The sequence below is a fragment of the Acipenser ruthenus genome, unplaced genomic scaffold, assembly GCF_902713425.1.
Source record: "Acipenser ruthenus unplaced genomic scaffold, fAciRut3.2 maternal haplotype, whole genome shotgun sequence".
NCBI lineage: Eukaryota > Metazoa > Chordata > Actinopteri > Acipenseriformes > Acipenseridae > Acipenser > Acipenser ruthenus.
The window spans coordinates 40557-59179 of NW_026708291.1; the positions used below are offsets into that span (position 1 = coordinate 40557).

The 18623-nt window shown below is 48.3% G+C and overlaps 2 protein-coding genes across 5 annotated transcripts; one reads left to right on the top strand and one right to left on the bottom strand.

Annotated features, from left to right (window-relative positions):
* Positions 1-943: 943 nt before the first annotated feature.
* On the bottom strand, positions 944-10184 carry LOC117425510 (kelch-like protein 21). Of its 4 annotated transcripts, none has more exons than XM_059020645.1 (6): positions 10095-10184; positions 9564-9744; positions 4176-5288; positions 2792-3197; positions 2403-2475; positions 944-2321 (listed from the first exon to the last, which is right to left on the bottom strand). In XM_059020645.1, exons 3-6 carry the CDS (start codon positions 5206-5208, stop codon positions 1995-1997), a joined length of 1839 nt encoding a protein of 612 aa, XP_058876628.1. In that variant the 5' UTR covers positions 5209-5288; positions 9564-9744; positions 10095-10184; the 3' UTR covers positions 944-1994. The 4 variants fall into 4 exon arrangements, with proteins under 4 accessions (XP_058876628.1, XP_058876627.1, XP_058876629.1 ...); XM_059020644.1 differs by having other exon boundaries at positions 4176-5291; XM_059020646.1 differs by lacking the exons at positions 9564-9744; positions 10095-10184 and adding an exon at positions 6824-7020.
* Positions 10185-10350: 166 nt separating this feature from the next.
* LOC117425933 (PHD finger protein 13) lies at positions 10351-18117 on the top strand. Its single transcript, XM_034043254.3, has 4 exons — positions 10351-11311; positions 13778-13867; positions 14775-15489; positions 15902-18117. Exons 1-4 carry the CDS (start codon positions 11276-11278, stop codon positions 16126-16128), a joined length of 1068 nt encoding a protein of 355 aa, XP_033899145.3. The 5' UTR covers positions 10351-11275; the 3' UTR covers positions 16129-18117.
* The last annotated feature ends 506 nt before the right edge of the window (positions 18118-18623 follow it).

Below are 18623 nucleotides of genomic sequence, written 5' to 3' on the forward strand. Positions count from 1 at the left end.
ACAGCTTGCTGTAAGAATGTGATGTGACTGAACTGCAGTGAAAGGAGGCTCTTTATAACAGAGGACAGTACTGTTAAAACTGCTTCATAGAACAGCTTGCTGTAAGAATGTGATGTGACTGAACTGCAGTGAAAGGAGGCTCTTTATAACAGAGGACAGTACTGTTAAAACTGCTTCATAGAACAGCTTGCTGTAAGAATGTGATGTGACTGAACTGCAGTGAAAGGAGGCTCTTTATAACAGAGGACAGTACTGTTAAAACTGCTTCATAGAACAGCTTGCTGTAAGAATGTGATGTGACTGAACTGCAGTGAAAGGAGGCTCTTTATAACAGAGGACAGTACTGTTAAAACTGCTTCATAGAACAGCTTGCTGTAAGAATGTGATGTGACTGAACTGCAGTGAAAGGAGGCTCTTTATAACAGAGGACAGTACTGTTAAAACTGCTTCATAGAATCGCTTGTTAACTGAATCAAATGTTATTGCAAACGATACTGAAACCCGCCGCTGTGTGTGTGTGTGTGTGTGTGTGTGTGTGTGTGTCAATGCTGTGTGTGTTCAGAACGCAGGTGTACAGATGTGGCAGACAGATGTTCATGAGGGTTTCACTAAAATAAAAAAACTTTTGAATCAAGCAGACTGACTTTCTCAAAACCCTAATTCACTTTGAATTGTGATTCTTTCTTTACATGCTGTATCATATCATAATAAAGGTATGTATCGTGACGAGACTACAGCCCGGCTCGCTGCAGTTCACGCAGCCCGGCTCGCTGCAGTTCACGCAGCCCGGCTCGCTGCAGTTCACGCAGCCCGGCTCGCTGCAGTTCACGCAGCCCGGCTCGCTGTAATTTGCAGAGTGGTTCTTGAATGAATAAGTATGTTTTCTAGTTGGTACAAACACAGTTTTGCAGAGTGCAAATTGCACATGAAATAAAAGCCAATGTGAATGACAGTTATCTTTATTTTAAACATCCAGCCATCAGCTGTCCCTCATACAATTCCTCTTCCTTAATAGCAAAAAACCAAAAAAATACAAAACGACAGGAGCACAGCATGTAAGAAACAGATTCAATTAATTGCAAGCCTAATAGACGTTTGCTTCCCCATTCTGAAACAAACTAAAAACCACACATAAAAATAAAAATGACCTATAGCAACAGCACTTACATCCAGATATCACAAACTGTGAGACGCACGCACACACAAACACACACACGTATTTATAATGTAGTTCTATCTGCAGACGCAGTGTCACTGACAGGAAACAGACTGCCTTCTATCTTCAAGCTGTCATTGTAGTGTGCGTGCAGCAGGTGGCGCTAGCAGCTCCCGTCTCCTGCTTGTCTGAGACATTTTGGAATTGTAAAGCATTCAAATTTAGCGTTAGAAAAAACCCCAAAACTTAAAACATGTTCTCACCTTGCTTATCGATTCCACTGAGCTCCAAATTATATTTCTGTTTTGATTACAGAGCACCCATCGCACTAATATATATAGACACACACACACACATATCACAAACATACTGTCAAGTACTTGCATTAGTGAAAAGAAGTGTCAAAAAACATTTTTTACATGCTTTATACAATTAAATACAATAAAATTAATAATAATAATAATAATAATAATAATAATAATAATAATAATTTATAATGAAGCAGGAAGTGTAGTTTCACAATTATTTTGTTTCTGTAGTGTCTGAAAGGTGCTTTACTAGCGGAAAACAAAACTGAGAGAAGTGAGGAGCGAGAGGGATGCTGAAACTCCAGATGAACTCCTCCAGCACGTGAAACACAGACTCCTGCTGCACAGCAGTGTTTAACACAAGCTCAGCGAGCCACAGTGCGTACAGGAAACACGCTCAGGGAGTCTGATTACAAACTCACAGCAAAAACCAGCACTGGATCACAGAAGCTCTGCAATGGGAGTTATTAAGCCATCACAGTGTAAAACCTGGACTGGCTGAAAGGGCCCCGCAGCGAGACTCCTTCCTTCTAGTGGATCTGGTTGAGGTTGTGGTTCCGGTCCAGCAGCGCCTGGGCCCTGTGGTTGTGGTGTCGGTGCAGGTGTATGGTGTTGATCTCGTTGTTGGCGTTATCCAGTCCCGCCTCGAAGCCGCTGGGTGCCGAGGGCATGAACTGCCGGAAGATGCTGACGCTGCCGTGCCAGAAGGTGGGCTGGGGCAGCCGGGCCGCGCGGCTCCAGGTTCCGGTCGAGGGGTCGTAGGCCTCCACCACGTCCGACAGCTCGAAGGTGTCGTCGTAACCGCCCGACACGAACAGCTTCCCCCCCAGCGGGGCCACGCTGCCCCCCACGTGGACCTGACAGAGACACAGAGGCACAGTGAGACCCCGCCCGGCAAGCGCGCCCGGGGAGGGGACTCTGAAGAGCGCAGAGCTCACCTGGGTCATGCAGGGGATCGCGTCCCATTCGTTCTTCAGGGGGTTGAACACGTCCACCTCCGCGGAGTCATCCCTGCAGGAACAGAGAGGCAGGGTCAGGGAGCTGGGGCACTGCAGACACTGAGGAAGACTTCTAGTGGAAACGCGTGCCATTGAATTTACACTGCAGACACTGAGAAAGACTTCTGGTGGAAACGTTTGCCATTGAATTTACGCTGAAGACACTGAGAAAGACTTCTAGTGGAAACGCTTGCCATTGAATTTACACTGCAGACACTGAGAAAGACTTCTAGTGGAAACGTTTGCCATTGAATTTACACTGCAGACATTGAGAAAGACTTCTAGTGGAAACGCCTGTCTAAAGCCCCCCCACCTCCTCCCCATCTCACCTGACGAAGTAGATGAGTCCGTCGAGAGCGACGGTCTTGGGTGCGAAGCTCCAGGGAGGCAACGGGCCGCAGTTGACCAGGGACCAGCGGCCGGAGTCAGGGTCGTAGCACTGGATGACCATGGTCTCCTGGCCGGCCAGGCAGCCGGTGGCGTAGAGGCGCCCCCTGCAGGCGGTGGTGGAGCAGTTGTCCATGGGGTGCAGCATGGGCAGCAGTGGCTCCCAGGCGTCCAGGCTGTGGTCGTAGCGCTCCGTGCTGTCCGAGGCCACCACGTACAGCTGGCCCTTCAGCACGCAGGAGGTGTGGTACTCCCGCGGCTTCAGCATCGGGGACACCTCCGTCCACTCGTTCACACTCGAGTTATAGCGCCACACGCAGTCGTAGAGCCGCGAGCCGTCAGAGCCGCCTGGGGAGGGGGGGGAGAGAGAGAGAGAGAGAGAGAGAGAGAGAGAGAGAGAGAGAGAGAGAGGGGTGATGGGAATGAGACTCCTGCTGCACAGCAGCTTCACCCGTTCCAGGTTTTACTAAGAGTTTGATTAGCCCCAGTGTGTCACATTAAACAATTCTGGCCACCCCTGTTCTCTGCAACAGGAGCCTTATTTCCATCCCTGCTGAGCGGTTTCTCGTTCAAGTTTTTTTTTACCTTGGTGTTATTAAAACACTCTGAACAGCTTGCGTCTGTTTTCTGTTGCGTTTATTAAAATGAATTGGACCGAACGGTTTTCCCTGCCAGGCTGGTTAACCAACAGCTGTTTGTGATTTCAACAGCAGCGCACACAATCCCAAACGCTCTGCAATGCAATACTAGGCTTGCTTGTGCTACACTAACGAGCCAGCTCTGCAGCGCACAGGAGTGGAGCAGCGTGACTCACACAGGAATGTGCTGGTTCTGTTTCTGCTTACAAACACCCCCCCCCCGCGGAGACCTACCTGTGACGTACATGTCGTTCCCCAGCGCGGAGATGCTGTAGCCCCCCCCCCCCCCCCCGGAGACCTACCTGTGACGTACATATCGTTCCCCAGCGCGGAGATGCTGTAGCCCCCCCCCCCCCCCCGGAGACCTACCTGTGACGTACATGTCGTTCCCCAGCGCGGAGATGCTGTAGCCCCCCCCCCCCCCCCGGAGACCTACCTGTGATGTACATGTCGTTCCCCAGCGCGGAGATGCTGTAGCCCCCCCCCCCGGAGACCTACCTGTGATGTACATGTCGTTCCCCAGCGCGGAGATGCTGTAGCCCCCCCCCCCGGAGACCTACCTGTGACGTACATGTCGTTCCCCAGCGCGGAGATGCTGTAGCCCCCCCCCCTCCCCGGAGACCTACCTGTGACGTACATGTCGTTCCCCAGCGCGGAGATGCTGTAGCCCCCCCCCCCGGAGACCTACCTGTGACGTACATGTCGTTCCCCAGCGCGGAGATGCTGTAGCCGCCCCCCAGGTGCTCGGGGAACTCTGCCAGGTACCTCCAGTGCCCGGTGTGGGGGTTGTAGCAGTCCACGGTGACCAGCTCGTCGCAGTCCTGGTCGCAGCCCCCGATCACCACCAGGATCTCGGCCAGGCCGGTGGAGGGGCGCGGCCGCACGCGCTCGCAGGGCCTGTCGTGCCGGTCGTACTCGGCAGACTGGAAGGAGCGCGCCTCGGCCACCAGCCCGAGGCAGGACGGGGACGTGTGGACGAGGGGGTCGCTCTCCACGTGGGCCAGCAGGAAATATCGCCGCATGAAGGGCAGCCGGACACGCTGGAACAGCTCCGGCCAGAAGTGAAGCCTCCGCTGGGGGTCGGCCTTGACCCAGCGAGCCGCGATCAGGTACGCCGTCTCCTCCTTGTCCACGCACAGCCGGTCGTCCGAGACCAGCTCCAGCAGGCGCTTGAGGGGCAGCCTCTCGAAGTCCGGGCCCTTGGCCAGCTCCACGATGTTCCGCAGGGTGAAGCGGCGGGCGCTCTCGGCCAGCCCCCGGCAGGCGTACGCCTCGGCAAAGTCCTGCAGCTCCAGGCAGTTGGACACGTCCAGCCGCTGCTCCAGGAAGCAGCAGCACGCCTCCTTCACAGAGGGGAACTGGAAGAGGTCGGCGCCCTTCAGCAGCGGGTCCACGTTCTCGTGGCTGACCGTGGCGCGGCCCGTGTAGCAGAAGTCCACGAGGAGCCCCAGCACGGCCGCGGAGACCTCGTGCAGCTCCACGCGGTCCATGCCGCTCTCCCGCAGCGTGCCCGCGAACATGGCCTTGAAGTAGTTGCTGGCGGCGGCGAGCACGGTGCGGTGGCAGGGGAACTCGCGCCCCTCCGCGCACAGCGTCACGTCGAAGAACTTCCGCTCCACCCGCAGCTCGTGGATCCCGCGCAGCAGGTTCAGCGCGTGCGCCGAGTCGAAGAACGGCAGCGTGGAGCTCTGGGTCACAAGGAGCGCCCCGGGCTTGTCCATGACTGCGCTGTGGCTGCTAACTGCCTCCTCCTCTTCCTCGTCGGATTCTTCTGCTGCTTTCAATAGTTTTTCAGAGCAATCTGCTGGATAATAATAATAATAATAATAATAATAATAATAATAATAAATAGAAAGATCTTTTTACAGGAACTGCCACAAAAAACAAAAACTAAAAATTTGAAAAAGCGTCTGTAACAGACCCCCAGGTCCAGCGCTGTTGTAACGTTAATAATTTGCGTCTGTCTCTCTTTCTCTCTATCTACCCTCTCTCTACCCCTCTGTCTCTCTCTACCCGTCTCTCTCTCTCTACCCCTCTATCTCTCTCTCTCTACTCCTCTGTCTCTCTCTCTCTACCCCTCTATCTCTCTCTCTCTACCCCTCTATCTCTCTCTCTCTACTCCTGTCTCTCTCTCTCTACTCCTGTCTCTCTCTCTCTCTCTCTCTCTCTCTCTCTCTCTCTCTACTCCTGTCTCTCTCTCTCTACTCCTGTCTCTCTCTCTCTCTCTACTCCTCTGTCTCTCTCTCTCTACCCCTCTATCTCTCTCTCTCTCTCTCTCTCTCTTTCCTAACAGCTTGATCTCTTTGAGGCAGGTTAAACCTGAACCGAGTTTTTAAACGGAGGGAATGAAACGAAACCCAAGGAGAGTTCAGACTAGAAGAAGGAGCTGTGAACACAGTCTCCTCGTGCTTCAATTTCTTTTGAACCGTCCCTTTCTATAAATACCCCCTCCTCCTCTCTATGGAATGCAGGGGGGCCCACGTGTGCCAGTCACTCAAAGTGACAGCCAGTGGCGGACAGCATGCAGGGCTGCTGACCAGTACAGCCCCCGCTCCACTTTACTCAGGACTGACTCACTGAATACTTTCAGAGCAGAGACGCTGGTTAACACTTTCCCCTGGCCTGCCATCACCACATGCGAGTTTGAAAACCATCAGCGAGCTTAGTTTTTTTTTTTTTCTTTTAGTACAGGGTGTCCTGCTGTACGAGGCTTAACTGTTCCATACCAGGGATGAATCTAATGGAGGAGATGTTTAAAGTGAGAAACGATTACTCTAAGGTTACCGGCAGCAAACAAAACACAACACAGGGCGGGTATTGCGCAATCAGAGCAGAAGAGAGGCTTGCTTGGAAACGCAGAGCTCAGAATAGCCCAGAGAAACGGACTGGTATTTGTTTACTGGAGTGAAGAACGAGGAGTTACAGAGGAATAACACGGCGGAGGTCATGTGAGCCCCTCACCGCAGCAGCAGCAAAAACATGAAATCATTTGCCATTTAAAAAAAGCAGCACACACGAAAAATGAAAGCATATGCTTGTGTTCTAACCTTAACACACGGCAAGCTAATCTCCAGGAGTGCTGAATTCAGTCAAAACGTTTGTCATTGAAGTTACATATACTTCTTTTCTGTAATTACAGAAGTCTGAGACTCTGCGCTCCATTTCTTGTACAAATCCAGCACTTTGAAATACGGTGCAGCGAACCCTGGCCTATCAGAACAGTGAGGTTATCTGAACACCGCCTGCCCCCAGTTAGTTCAGCGATGATGGACAGTGCTGTAACGAGAATAACAATAACAGCATGTGTACACAATCTGCTTTATTAGCGCTCCTCACCTGACTCGGCACGCAGTCACACAGCTTCACCGGCACGCAACATTGCTTTGTTAAAAACAAACTATTTTTTTTCTTTTAAGAAGATAGCTGCTACAGTTCCCTCTCCCTTCTCATCACTCTACAGTCCAGCCAGTCAGTCAGTAAGGAAGCCAGCCTGGTTTAGTCCTGGTCAAGCCTTTCTCTCTCTCTGTGTGTGTGTGTGTGCATCTCGCAGCCTGGCTGGCTAGAGGCCAGTGATACAGAGAGACACGTGGTCTTGACAGCTGAAAATTAACAGTTACCATATACAGACACAGACAGAGACAGAGAGAGAGAGAGAGAGAGAGAGAGAGAGAGAGAGAGAGAGAGAGAGAGAGAGAGAGAGAGAGAGAGAGAGAGAGAGAGAGAGAGAGAGAGAGAGAGAGAGAGAGAGAGAGAGAGAGAGAGAGAGAGAGAGAGAGAGAGAGAGAGAGAGACCACAGACACCCTCTGGTGCTCCACATTGACAGACTGAGTTGTGAGGTCCTGGTTACATCTGAGTGACCCAGAAATCCTTCCAGTCCATTTCGGACAATAGCCAGGAGAAACCGACACAGCGAGTGACCGTGTGAAAAAGATTTCAGAGCAGAGCAGGGCAGACAAACTCGAACAGCAAAAAAAAACACAAACTCCCAATAGGCTGATCAATACAAATCAGCAAGGAATCTGAAAATCGATTCACACAAACACCAAACACAGAAAATGAAAATGCTACGCAGGGCACTGCAGAGACATTACATAAAATCACAGACTATTTAGGAAAGGTCAAAATCCAAACACAGACAAGCAATGACCAAATACTGAGTCAGTGACCACAACCTGGAAACAAACAGCGTCCCACCACCAGAGCTGGAAACCCGTGGAGAGAAGACAGCGAGGCACGAATCAAAGACGAGGCGCACGCCCTTCTGTACTGCTCAAAACACACCACAATAAGAGACCAGCTCTTTACAAAGATCTCCAACGTTAGGACACTCAGGGTAGAGGAGAAGAATTATCCTGAGTGAGAACAGACACACTCCCCGCTGCTGAATATATCAGACAGTGTGGTGAGCCCAGACCAGACCAGTGCAAGCACGGTGTTCAAACAGACCCCACTAGACAGTGTGGTGAGCCCAGACTAGACCAGTGCAAGCACAGTGTTCAAACAGACCCCACTACAGTGTGGTGAGTCCAGACCAGACCAGTGCAAGCACAGTGATCAAACAGACCCCACTAGACAGTGTGGCGAGTCCAGACCAGACCAGTGCAAGCACAGTGTTCAAACAGACCCCACTAGACAGTGTGGTGAGCCCAGACCAGACCAGTGCAAGCACAGTGATCAAACAGACCCCACTAGACAGTGTGGTGAGTCCAGACCAGACCAGTGCAAGCACGGTGTTCAAACAGACCCCACTAGACAGTGTGGTGAGTCCAGACCAGACCAGTGCAAGCACAGTGTTCAAACAGACCCCACTAGACAGTGTGGTGAGTCCAGACCAGACCAGTGCAAGCACAGTGTTCAAACAGACCCCACTAGACAGTGTGGTGAGTCCAGACCAGACCAGTGCAAGCACAGTGATCAAACAGACCCCACTAGACAGTGTGGTGAGTCCAGACCAGTGCAAGCACAGTGATCAAACAGACCCCACTAGACAGTGTGGTGAGTCCAGACCAGACCAGTGCAAGCACGGTGTTCAAACAGACACCACTAGACAGTGTGGTGAGTCCAGACTAGACCAGTGCAAGCACGGTGTTCAAACAGACCCCACTAGACAGTGTGGTGAGTCCAGACCAGACCAGTGCAAGCACGGTGTTCAAACAGACCCCACTAGACAGTGTGGTGAGTCCAGCCCAGACCAGTGCAAGCACAGTGTTCAAACAGACCCCACTAGACAGTGTGGTGAGCCCAGACCAGACCAGTGCAAGCACAGTGTTCAAACAGACCCCACTAGACAGTGTGGTGAGTCCAGACCAGACCAGTGCAAGCACAGTGATCAAACAGACCCCACTAGACAGTGTGGTGAGTCCAGACCAGTGCAAGCACGGTGTTCAAACAGACCCCACTAGACAGTGTGGTGAGTCCAGACCAGACCAGTGCAAGCACTGTGTTCAAACAGACCCCACTAGACAGTGTGGTGAGTCCAGACCAGACCAGTGCAAGCACGGTGTTCAAACAGACCCCACTAGACAGTGTGGTGAGCCCAGACCAGACCAGTGCAAGCACAGTGTTCAAACAGACCCCACTAGACAGTGTGGTGAGCCCAGACCAGACCAGTGCAAGCACAGTGTTCAAACAGACCCCACTAGACAGTGTGGTGAGCCCAGACCAGACCAGTGCAAGCACGGTGTTCAAACAGACCCCACTAGACAGTGTGGTGAGTCCAGCCCAGACCAGTGCAAGCACAGTGATCAAACAGACCCCACTAGACAGTGTGGTGAGCCCAGACCAGTGCAAGCACAGTGATCAAACAGACCCCACTAGACAGGTTTTCTCACTGAAAAATTATTCCGTAGTCAATATTTATTCTTAGTTGAACAGGTCTAATAATAATACAATTATTATTTGCGTCGCTGACGCCTAGGACTAGGGGCTAGTGTATAAGCACAGAGCAGCAGGTATGTCGTTAAATTCAGACTCCTCAGTCCTGTGTTATTGAGAGCCTTGTTTTTTTTCACCTCGTTTAAAAAAAAAAACAAAAAAAACCAGCCATTGTGAAAAACACGGGGATATATTAGTTACCTGTAGCCGCTGGTTAATCTCCTGTGTGTTGTCGTTGTTGTGGTGGTACTGGTCTCTGCTCACACACGGACGGTTCAAACCAGCGCTCCCATTTGAATTTTCTCTTCAGTTTAATCCGCGTTTCAGGAATGTTCTGCTCCTTGCGAAGCGCGTCACGCAGGACTGCCACGGACTATACCATCTGCACTCCACGGGAGAGAGGGGGGGGGCGAGATTTACTTTTCCAGTCTAACACTGACAACCAGTTACTTTATACGTATGCATGAAAATATATATTTGAAAAAAATACATACAAACGTATATAATGCGCTTCTTTAAAATTAAACTCATCCTAATGTGTGTGTCTTTACCGCTCTATACCCCCCCTTCTATCTTTATTAATCCAATGCTCGGTCTTAATAATATTCACCGACCACGTCACTCGTGCAAAAACAATATCACGCAATTCCAGATCATTTAACAATGTCAGTTTAATCTTTGGGTGTATTTATTAACTATTATAAAGTGTTAACGATGATATACACCCCCTACCTTATTCACCATGGTCCGCCCTCAGACGCAGGTTTAGCGAACATGTATGGACAAATACGTATTTAAACGCGCATCCCAAAGACGGGAAGAAAAAGGGGGGGAATGCCATCTTAAAATGTAAACAGATTGATAAAGTAAAGACGTTAAGCTTACTTGGAGCCATAAACTGTTCCAATTTCTTTAAAAAAAACAGCACGAATACTAAGTACACATGTTTTTGATGGTATTATTTTATTTATATTTTATTTACTTCACCCCGTCACCCCTACATTCCGGACCAGAAAGACGGCTCCTCATGAATATGCAAATGATATGCGAGCAGCCCGGGAGGTGTTCTGGTTGGTGATGTCACAGACTGGTTTACTCTCCGTTGTGTGGGACTTGATGGCAGGCTTGTGCTGGCTTTTTAGCGAGTCTAAATATTAATAGATAAATATTTTTTGGGGGGGATGTCACGTACAATGATCAGTAATATATGCGGTGAATCTTTCAGAGGCAAACTTGGGTTGTCTGTAGTGTTCTTGTAATTGGATTTTTCGTCTCTCTTTCTGAGTTACAGTAGTTGGCTATATTACTACTATACCTACCATCATAAAAACTCAGAAGATCCAGCTTATTTTTTTTGCAAAACTACACGATACATTTATTTTAGAACGATACGAAGAAGGAAGGTGAAATACTTTTTTTTTTTTTCCTTTTTAAGAACTTGATCTAGACCCGGCCTGTTTTTGTTAGCTGGCTTCACCAACACAAGAACTGTTTTATTTTTTTGGTCGTTATTTATTAAGACAATCAGTCGGACCGAATTAAAAACAAGGTGTCGACAGATTCAAGCAAGCTTGCCTTTCTTTACACTGGGCGAGAACTTCATCAAAATCAACTAATGAAAGCCATCGACCATGCAGTAACTAGCCCAGGGTGTCGTGGCTTAAAAAAAACAACGAGTTACAATCTTTCGACATATGTGGCTTTTACATTGCTGCTAAATAAAACACAAGGACACCAGGATATCTAGATGAAACTTTGAAACAAAACGACGTTCATTTACACGAAGAAATCTATTTTGATTTTTTATTCCACCCACAACACCCAGTTTTTTTTCTCCTGTTGGGTGTTTCTGTTGCTGTGTTTGACTCCATAAAGTAAACCGTCTCGCATATTTCTCGCCGGTTTTTGTTGAAATGGATATAGCATCGACTTCAACGTTTGATTCAGAGGTAAGATTCATGTTTTACGCATTAATAAAATTGTTTTAGAGTAAAATGTTTGTGTTGAGCCAGGGGGGGCTACCTAAACGAGCGAGTCCTGCTAGCAACAGTAACATGGACAAAAAAAAAAAAAAAACATTGCTTTTGTATTTTTGTAACACAGTGCTTGTCGTTTTTGTAGTTTATTTAGTTTGTGTTTTGAAATCCAGAGAAGACAAGCAAGCGACCCGAATGTTTCAGCGGTTTCTCATTACACTTACGCCATCTTGTTTGTCAAGGTACAACAGTAAAAATAAATGTTTTCTAAATAGTGTGTTATATTTATAAAAACAAAAATAACTGTTTCCTAAATGTAACATTTGCTTTTGCTGGCGTGTAAACGGCGTTCCTGCTGTGGTTTTTGAACCCTTACTAACTCGAAAGCTGCTTTCTGGTCATCGTTTTTTTTAGGAGAGGGTGTTTAATAGTATTGAAATCGCCATCTTGTTGATAGTATTTATAGATGCCGAATCGTAGTACAGACTATTTTTGACCATGGCTTGAAAAGTTGAATTTAGCTGCCTTTGTGTTTGTATTTTAAGCGCTAAAGCCAACATTTTGTTATAAAATGACACATTCGCGAAATGTGTGTCAGTAACGTTGTCGTATTAAATACGGTAATGGACGGATGGTCTTGGTTGTGGGAAAATAATAATAATAAAAAAGTTTCCACGCGACCGATTTAATTTCAACGGATTTCGAATCTTGAGTTTTGAAAAAAAAAAAAAATCTGTGAGAGTTCTACACGTCGTCCGTTATTTAAACAGGCGAGCTGCGCGAGGGTAAACCGTTTACTTTTTAAAACTTGCATTAACTCAAATCGCCAGACACGTTAATGTTTCACTAATTCTCTTGCGCCTTTGTATTTTAAACCATCCTCAATAACAACATACCGGTGATTTAAATTCAAATTCACGGTTAAGTACTGTGTGTTTGGGGTTGTCACACAATTTAGGGCGAGGTAGCTCGACGTATCAATCAATTTTTATACTTAAAAAGCCGAAATTAGTTCCGAACGGCTGTTTGCACAAATCTAACGTTTAAATCGGTTCAAGTATTAAACGTTTATATTTATTTGTAATTTGCTACTGAAAAACGGTGTCGTGTCAGTCTGATAAAAATAAAAAAGAATGATAAAAAAAAAAGCCCTCGGTGTTTGCGGTTGAATTGTGTGGGATTGTAAAAACAAAACCCAAACTAATTAAATAGCACATTGGTTTACAGTCAGAGTATGCTTTTCTGTGGGAACTCTGTGTGAATGTAGGCGAATCTTTGGGCTTTTAAACCGGGTTTGTTGATAATGAGATTCAGCAGACCGTGCCGGTCCGACCCGAACTAAAGAGCGAAGTCTGACTGACTGACGGATGATAATCCGTATTAACGGGTGTCTGTGACGCCTTACTTTCATTTCTGACAGATAATCACCTCATTTATGACAGATAATCACCACGGGATATCTTTCTTTGTCATAGATAGTTATTTATTATTATTTTGATGTCGTGTCGCTCCATTCTGTATCGTAAGACCGGACGGTATGGCATTGAATTGTGCAATTGAATTGATTCATTTTTACGCGATAGTATAACCCGTTGTCTTCAGGGTGTCTTCGGTCTGAAAAGAAAAATGCTCTTTTATATTCCCGACATTACGTTGTTAGCAGTGTTTTTTTTAAAAAATTTTACAAAACGCTAAAGACAGTGCTATCGGTTTATTAATAGAAAACTAGGCGACACAACCGTCGCGGATTTTGACCTTTTACTCTGTACATGAAAACAAAAGAAGAACCTGTTTTATTGCGCAAATTTAGTAACAGATGTAACCCAAAGTGAATATGTTGAAATATGCATGCTGTGTGTGTGTTGAAACATCACACGGTCGCGGTAGCGTTCCTCATCTCTATAGTATATCATGAGGTTATCTTTTGCTCTGTTAGTACTGTATGCAGAATTAAAACGCAGTTGTACTTGTCAGGTCGATGTCTCGTTTGTTTAAGGTTTGTTAGTCTGCTTGGTTTGACCTGGATCTGCACACAAGGTATCTGTACAGGAATATAAATCGATATCGTACAATTGAACGCCAGGCGTCGTTTGCTTCGATTAGGATTGTCAGTCGAGCCCCGAGTCCCGTTTTTAATTATAGATAAGCGACTTGTTTCTGTAAAACCAATTAAAGGGGAATGTGTTATTTTTTTTTACACAAGCCATTCCTATGTATGGGTGATCTGGGTGCATTTCCCTTTAAGAGCCCACACTGCGGTGCCACGCTTGCATAATTGAAATCCTCTGTATAATTGTCAATGTTTCTGTGAAGTTCAGTGTGAGGAGACGCACCATCCCTGCTCCTCATAACCACCTACCGCTGAACAGTGCTGCGCTGGCTCCCATGACAAAGCAGGGTTTTAACAGCCTAGTCTAAACAGCCCCTTCTGTGTTTCAGGATTGCAGTCGACGTCGGACGGTGGAGGACTTCAATAAGTTCTGCACCTTTGTGCTGGCGTACGCAGGATACATCCCCTACCCTGACGAGGTAAGAGCAGCTTGACATGAGCACTACCATCTCTCCATCTGCCTTCATTTCCTTCTGCTGTGTGTGTTCCACACCCCCCAATTCATCCCCAACTGCAAAAACCTGAAAACGTCTCCCTCCAGAAAAGAGTTCTCCCTGGGAGACGGTCCTGTGAGGGCTGGAGCAGTACCCTAACGCCCGGTATGCAGCAGGGTACCCAGGCTGTGATGCATGCAATGCTCCTGCTGGCACAGTATAGATCAAGTAGTCTGAGACAGTTTTGTAAAAAGACAAGTGAAACGAGACAGGGAGAGAGTGTGTCATCATCACAGCGGCTATAAAACACACCTCTTCATCAAGAGACGCTCGGTGAGGTGCTGTGCTTGTGGTCTCGTATCGCTGCACGAACGAGACACACCTCTGTCATGTAAAGAAAGCGTCCCGAGTGATGGGTACTCTGCGAATCGCTCCATCACTAATGGCAAGCCTCTTCCACACCAAGCAGCAGTGCTGTGGGTTTGCTGCTCCGCAGAGTGTCTCTGGCAGTGTTCTGTGCTACTGTTCCTCTGCTCTGCTTATCCCACAGATCAGTTACAGCGCCGGGGTACCCCAAACTCTGCCCGGCCTCTCTACCTGGAGGGACCCCCCTCTCCTAGGGTAAGAGGGTAATTCCACTCTCTATCACCATCCAGCCCTGTCTCTCTCTGTCTCTCTCCCTCTCTACCTCTGTATGTTGCATACTGTACTGTGTAATGCAAATTCTTTTTTTCTATACCATACACCATGGAGGAAGTGTGTGGACTGTAGAGCGGAGACCCCAGCCCCTGCCAAACTCCTCCCCCCCCCCCGCCCCCCACATCTCTCCAGCAGCATCTTCACAAGCGCTTGGCTTCCAGCTCCTCTCACCTGTTTGTTGTCTCTGTTCCAGGAAGCTCCTCTGCGTTCGAGCTCCAGCCCTCCGAACAGCACAGGCAGCACGGTGGACAGCGATGGCTGGGAGCCCCGATTCACCAGCCTGCCTGCCACCCCCGAGTTCACCCTGCCAGCCCAGAGCCGCCAGAGCTTCGGGGGCTTCAAACGGGGCGCAGGAGGAGCTGGGGGGGTAGGGGGACCCCAAACCAAGAGGTCCAGGTCTGCAGGCTTCACGCTGGAGAGAAAGAAGGTGGACAAGGTCAAGAAGAAGAAAAAGCTGAAGAGGAGAGGAGGAGAGGAGGGAGAGAAACTGCCTCTTGTGCCGGAGCACCCCCTACTGGGCAGGGTGATCAAGCAGGAACCGCAAGACCACTGCGAGCACTCGGGGGTGACGGAGGGGATCGGAGAAGATCGCCCCAGAGCAACCACTGCTACTGCTGATACCGGCCCCTCCACACCCGCCACCAGAGACACCAGCCAGGTTGAGACCGTGTCAGCGCTTCAGCTGCAATGCAAAGAAGAGCCCAGTTTGGGCAGCCCCTCCTCGCTGTACCCCGGCTTCAGGGGTCAGGACACAGAGGAGGAGGAGGAGGAGGAGGAGGAGGAGATGGCGAGGGTGGAAAGAGAAACGGCAGCTCCCGGGAAGAGGACTGTGATCCGACAGGGAAAGCAGGTGGTGTTCCGGGATGAGGACGGGTTCGGGAATGATGAGGACATCATGGTGGATTCAGGTGAGAGCGTCGGGGTTTATTACACTACAGCTGTTAAACACGCATCAGGGGTGGACAGAAGACTCCGACTGCATAGCAGTGTGATCCAGTCCTGATCTTGCTAGGAGTTTTATCAGACTCACCTGAGCCTGTTACTTACACACACCGGGGCTCGTAGTAAAACCTGGAATGGGTGAAACTGCTGTGCAACAGGAGGCTTATTTCCATTCCTGGTATTATATAGCACACTGTAGATGCTGTAAATGGTACCATATGAGTTTAATTATTATTAATTAAAACTCCTTCAGCGAGACATAAACCTGAGTTCCTATTGCAAGTGACTCTGCAGCAGAAGCTGTGATTCACAGCTCCCCCCGAGTCTCTTAATGACTAATTATTATTTGTGGGTCCCCCCCCCCCCCCTTCCCCCCAGACGATGACTCGTGGAACCTGGTGACGTGTTTCTGCACCAAGCCGTTCGCGGGACGTCCCATGATCGAGTGCAACGAGTGCAACACCTGGATACACCTGTCCTGCGCCAAGATCCGCAAGTCCAACGTCCCAGAGGAGTACGTGTGCCAGCAGTGCCGGGACTCCAAATTCGACATCCGCCGCTCCAATCGGTCCCGCCTGGGCTCCAGGAAGCTGTGTGTGGACTGAGCCGGTCTGAGACTCTACTGCGGGGGGAGAGGGGTGGAGTCAGCCAGTGCAGGGCAGTGCTCAGGTACCCTGGATAGTGTGGCCAGGTTTCTGTTTCTGTTTCACTGCCTGTGCTCTAGTTTGTTTAAGGTCCTTTAAGACGAAGGCGTCTGCTTGAATGGGTTAAACAAGGCAGAGACAGACACAGAGAAAAGAACTCCAGTCAAGTATTGTGACGATGCTCAAAACAGACTCTGTGTAAATGTTGGGTTTCTGTTTGGTACTTTCTTTTATTTCAGAGTGACTGATAAGGGAACAGCACTGGCCTTTCACACTGTTCAAGGACTAAAGACTTTTGGAACAGAAACCTGGGTTGTGTAGGTGAGGGGAGAGGGATACTCGCAGAGTCTTTGAGGAGAGGGGTACTCGGAGAGGCTTTGAGGAGCACAGCTGTATATTAAAATGCACTTTGGGAACAAGGGGGGTCGGTTGAAGACGAGAGGAAGGAAAGCACGGCGACTCCACTGAGAGAGGAGCTGTCTCTGAGTCCTGAGAGACTCTCGTACTGAGGACCCGAGAGACCGAGTCCTTCCTCAAGTTACTGCTCTCCACTCCCTCGATTACACACACACTGTCGTCTGCCTCTGATTTCAGGACTCATATACACACAAACACACACACACACACACACACACAAAGTTATACGTTGCTTTAAAACAGAAAAGACAATATATTTATTTTTTAAAAGAAATGTCAGAAGGAAATAATGAGATTTATTTATTGGAAGATGTTTAAAGAATGAACCTCCCTCTGTCTGTCTTCTCTCTCTCTCCCTCTGTCTCTCTCTTTCTCTCACTCTTGCTCTCTTTCTCTCCCCTCTCTCCCTCTGTGTCTCTCTTTCTCTCTCTCTGTGTCTCTCTCCTTCTCAATGTCTCTCTCTCTCGCTCTCTCTGGTTTTGTTTATTTTTACTGTGTTTTTTTTTTTTTCATTTCAATGTGGATTTTGGGGCCAGTGCATCCTCTCCCTGACTCGGGTGTAATGGGCTCAGATCTCTATGTTGTGTTGTATTGCAGTGCCAGGCTAACTGGGATTGCTAATCAAGGTGTGAGCTTCACTGTGTAGAGTACTCAGCTCACCGAATTGAGCGGGAGGGTGCAGCTCCGCTTTCCAGCTTGTAGTTCTCAGTCGAGTCCAGCGATTGTTTCCCAGTCCTGGAGTTCATTCAGTTAAATGATGCCTCACTGTAGGAGTCTTTGTATTGTTGCTTGTTTTGTTTATTTGCTCACAGTGTGCTCTCAAGCCCAGGACCGACCAGGCAGCGTAGGAAGCTGCTTGTATGAGGTGGTGTTTTGAAGCAGTTTTTCACCTTGTCACTGGATTAAACCACAACATGTGAACAAGTTTCACTGGAGCCACGTCTGGCGACTGCTTGAAAAGCTCCCTCTGTATAAAAACCCGCCTGGTGTGACAGGCCTAGTTTATCATTACAGGGTCCTAGTTCAGGAGAGTCCCTACCTGTTTTGTTTTATTGCATTCTGCAGTTAAGTCTGGGGTTTAGTGATCCTGTTAGAAAGCAGTGTGACACAGAGGTCCTACGTTTGAACCTCAGACTGTTTGAACCCCCCCATCGCAGTTGTGACCGTTCTGATTACCTGTGTTATTTGTTTGATTTTACACTAAAACAGAAGTGCTAGTTTGTTTTTTTTGTATTAATAAAGTATATAAATATATTCTACTTTGAAGCAAAGAAAAAAGTTTTACCAAAGGAAAAGAAGGCTGTTCCCTTTTTTTTTTTTTTTTATTTAAGAAGAAAGCGCCCTGCTGAGTAACACAGGGTAGTGCGTGATCGCTGGTGGGGTACAGTTTGTATTCAGCACCGCGTCGCAGGGTGAGCTCCACTGAGGGACTGTGAAAGCAGGCGAGGAGGAGAATTCTGTTTCCGTGAAACTCTGTAAATTTGTGTAACGATTTTGTAAATAAAGATCTAACTAGTGATATTTTAAGCTGAATCAGAGTCTCTGTTGTTGTTTTTGAATGAATGCTGTTGGTCTCTGTTTCATTGCCTTTACTTGTCATATCAGCTGTTTGTCTGTTTGAGCCACACAGGACTCGCTGTGCTCCACAACACGCCTGGTTTGAAAAGACTGTGATGACTGGAGTCCGCAATCCGGACACGAGGGCTGTAATGATGCTACATGTGTGATGTGCACAACTGCTGAAGCTGTGCTGGAGGGCAGCTCCTGCTGTTCAATCCACTTTGTAGGAAATGAAAACTTTGTGTTGTGATATAAATGTGTAGAGAGACAGGAATGGATGGATGAGGAGGCAGAGAGCGCACTGCCTGCTCACGAGGGAGTCTCTCCTGGGCAGCTCTGCTGTACATTCATTTAGTTTTTGTAGATTATATTTTCTCAAGTCAGGTGAAGTCCCAGCTATCCTGCCACTATCCAAATGCACTGAGTAACCTGTGCTAAGGAATGACCTTACCAAGTCTCACTGCAACCGGATAAGCAGG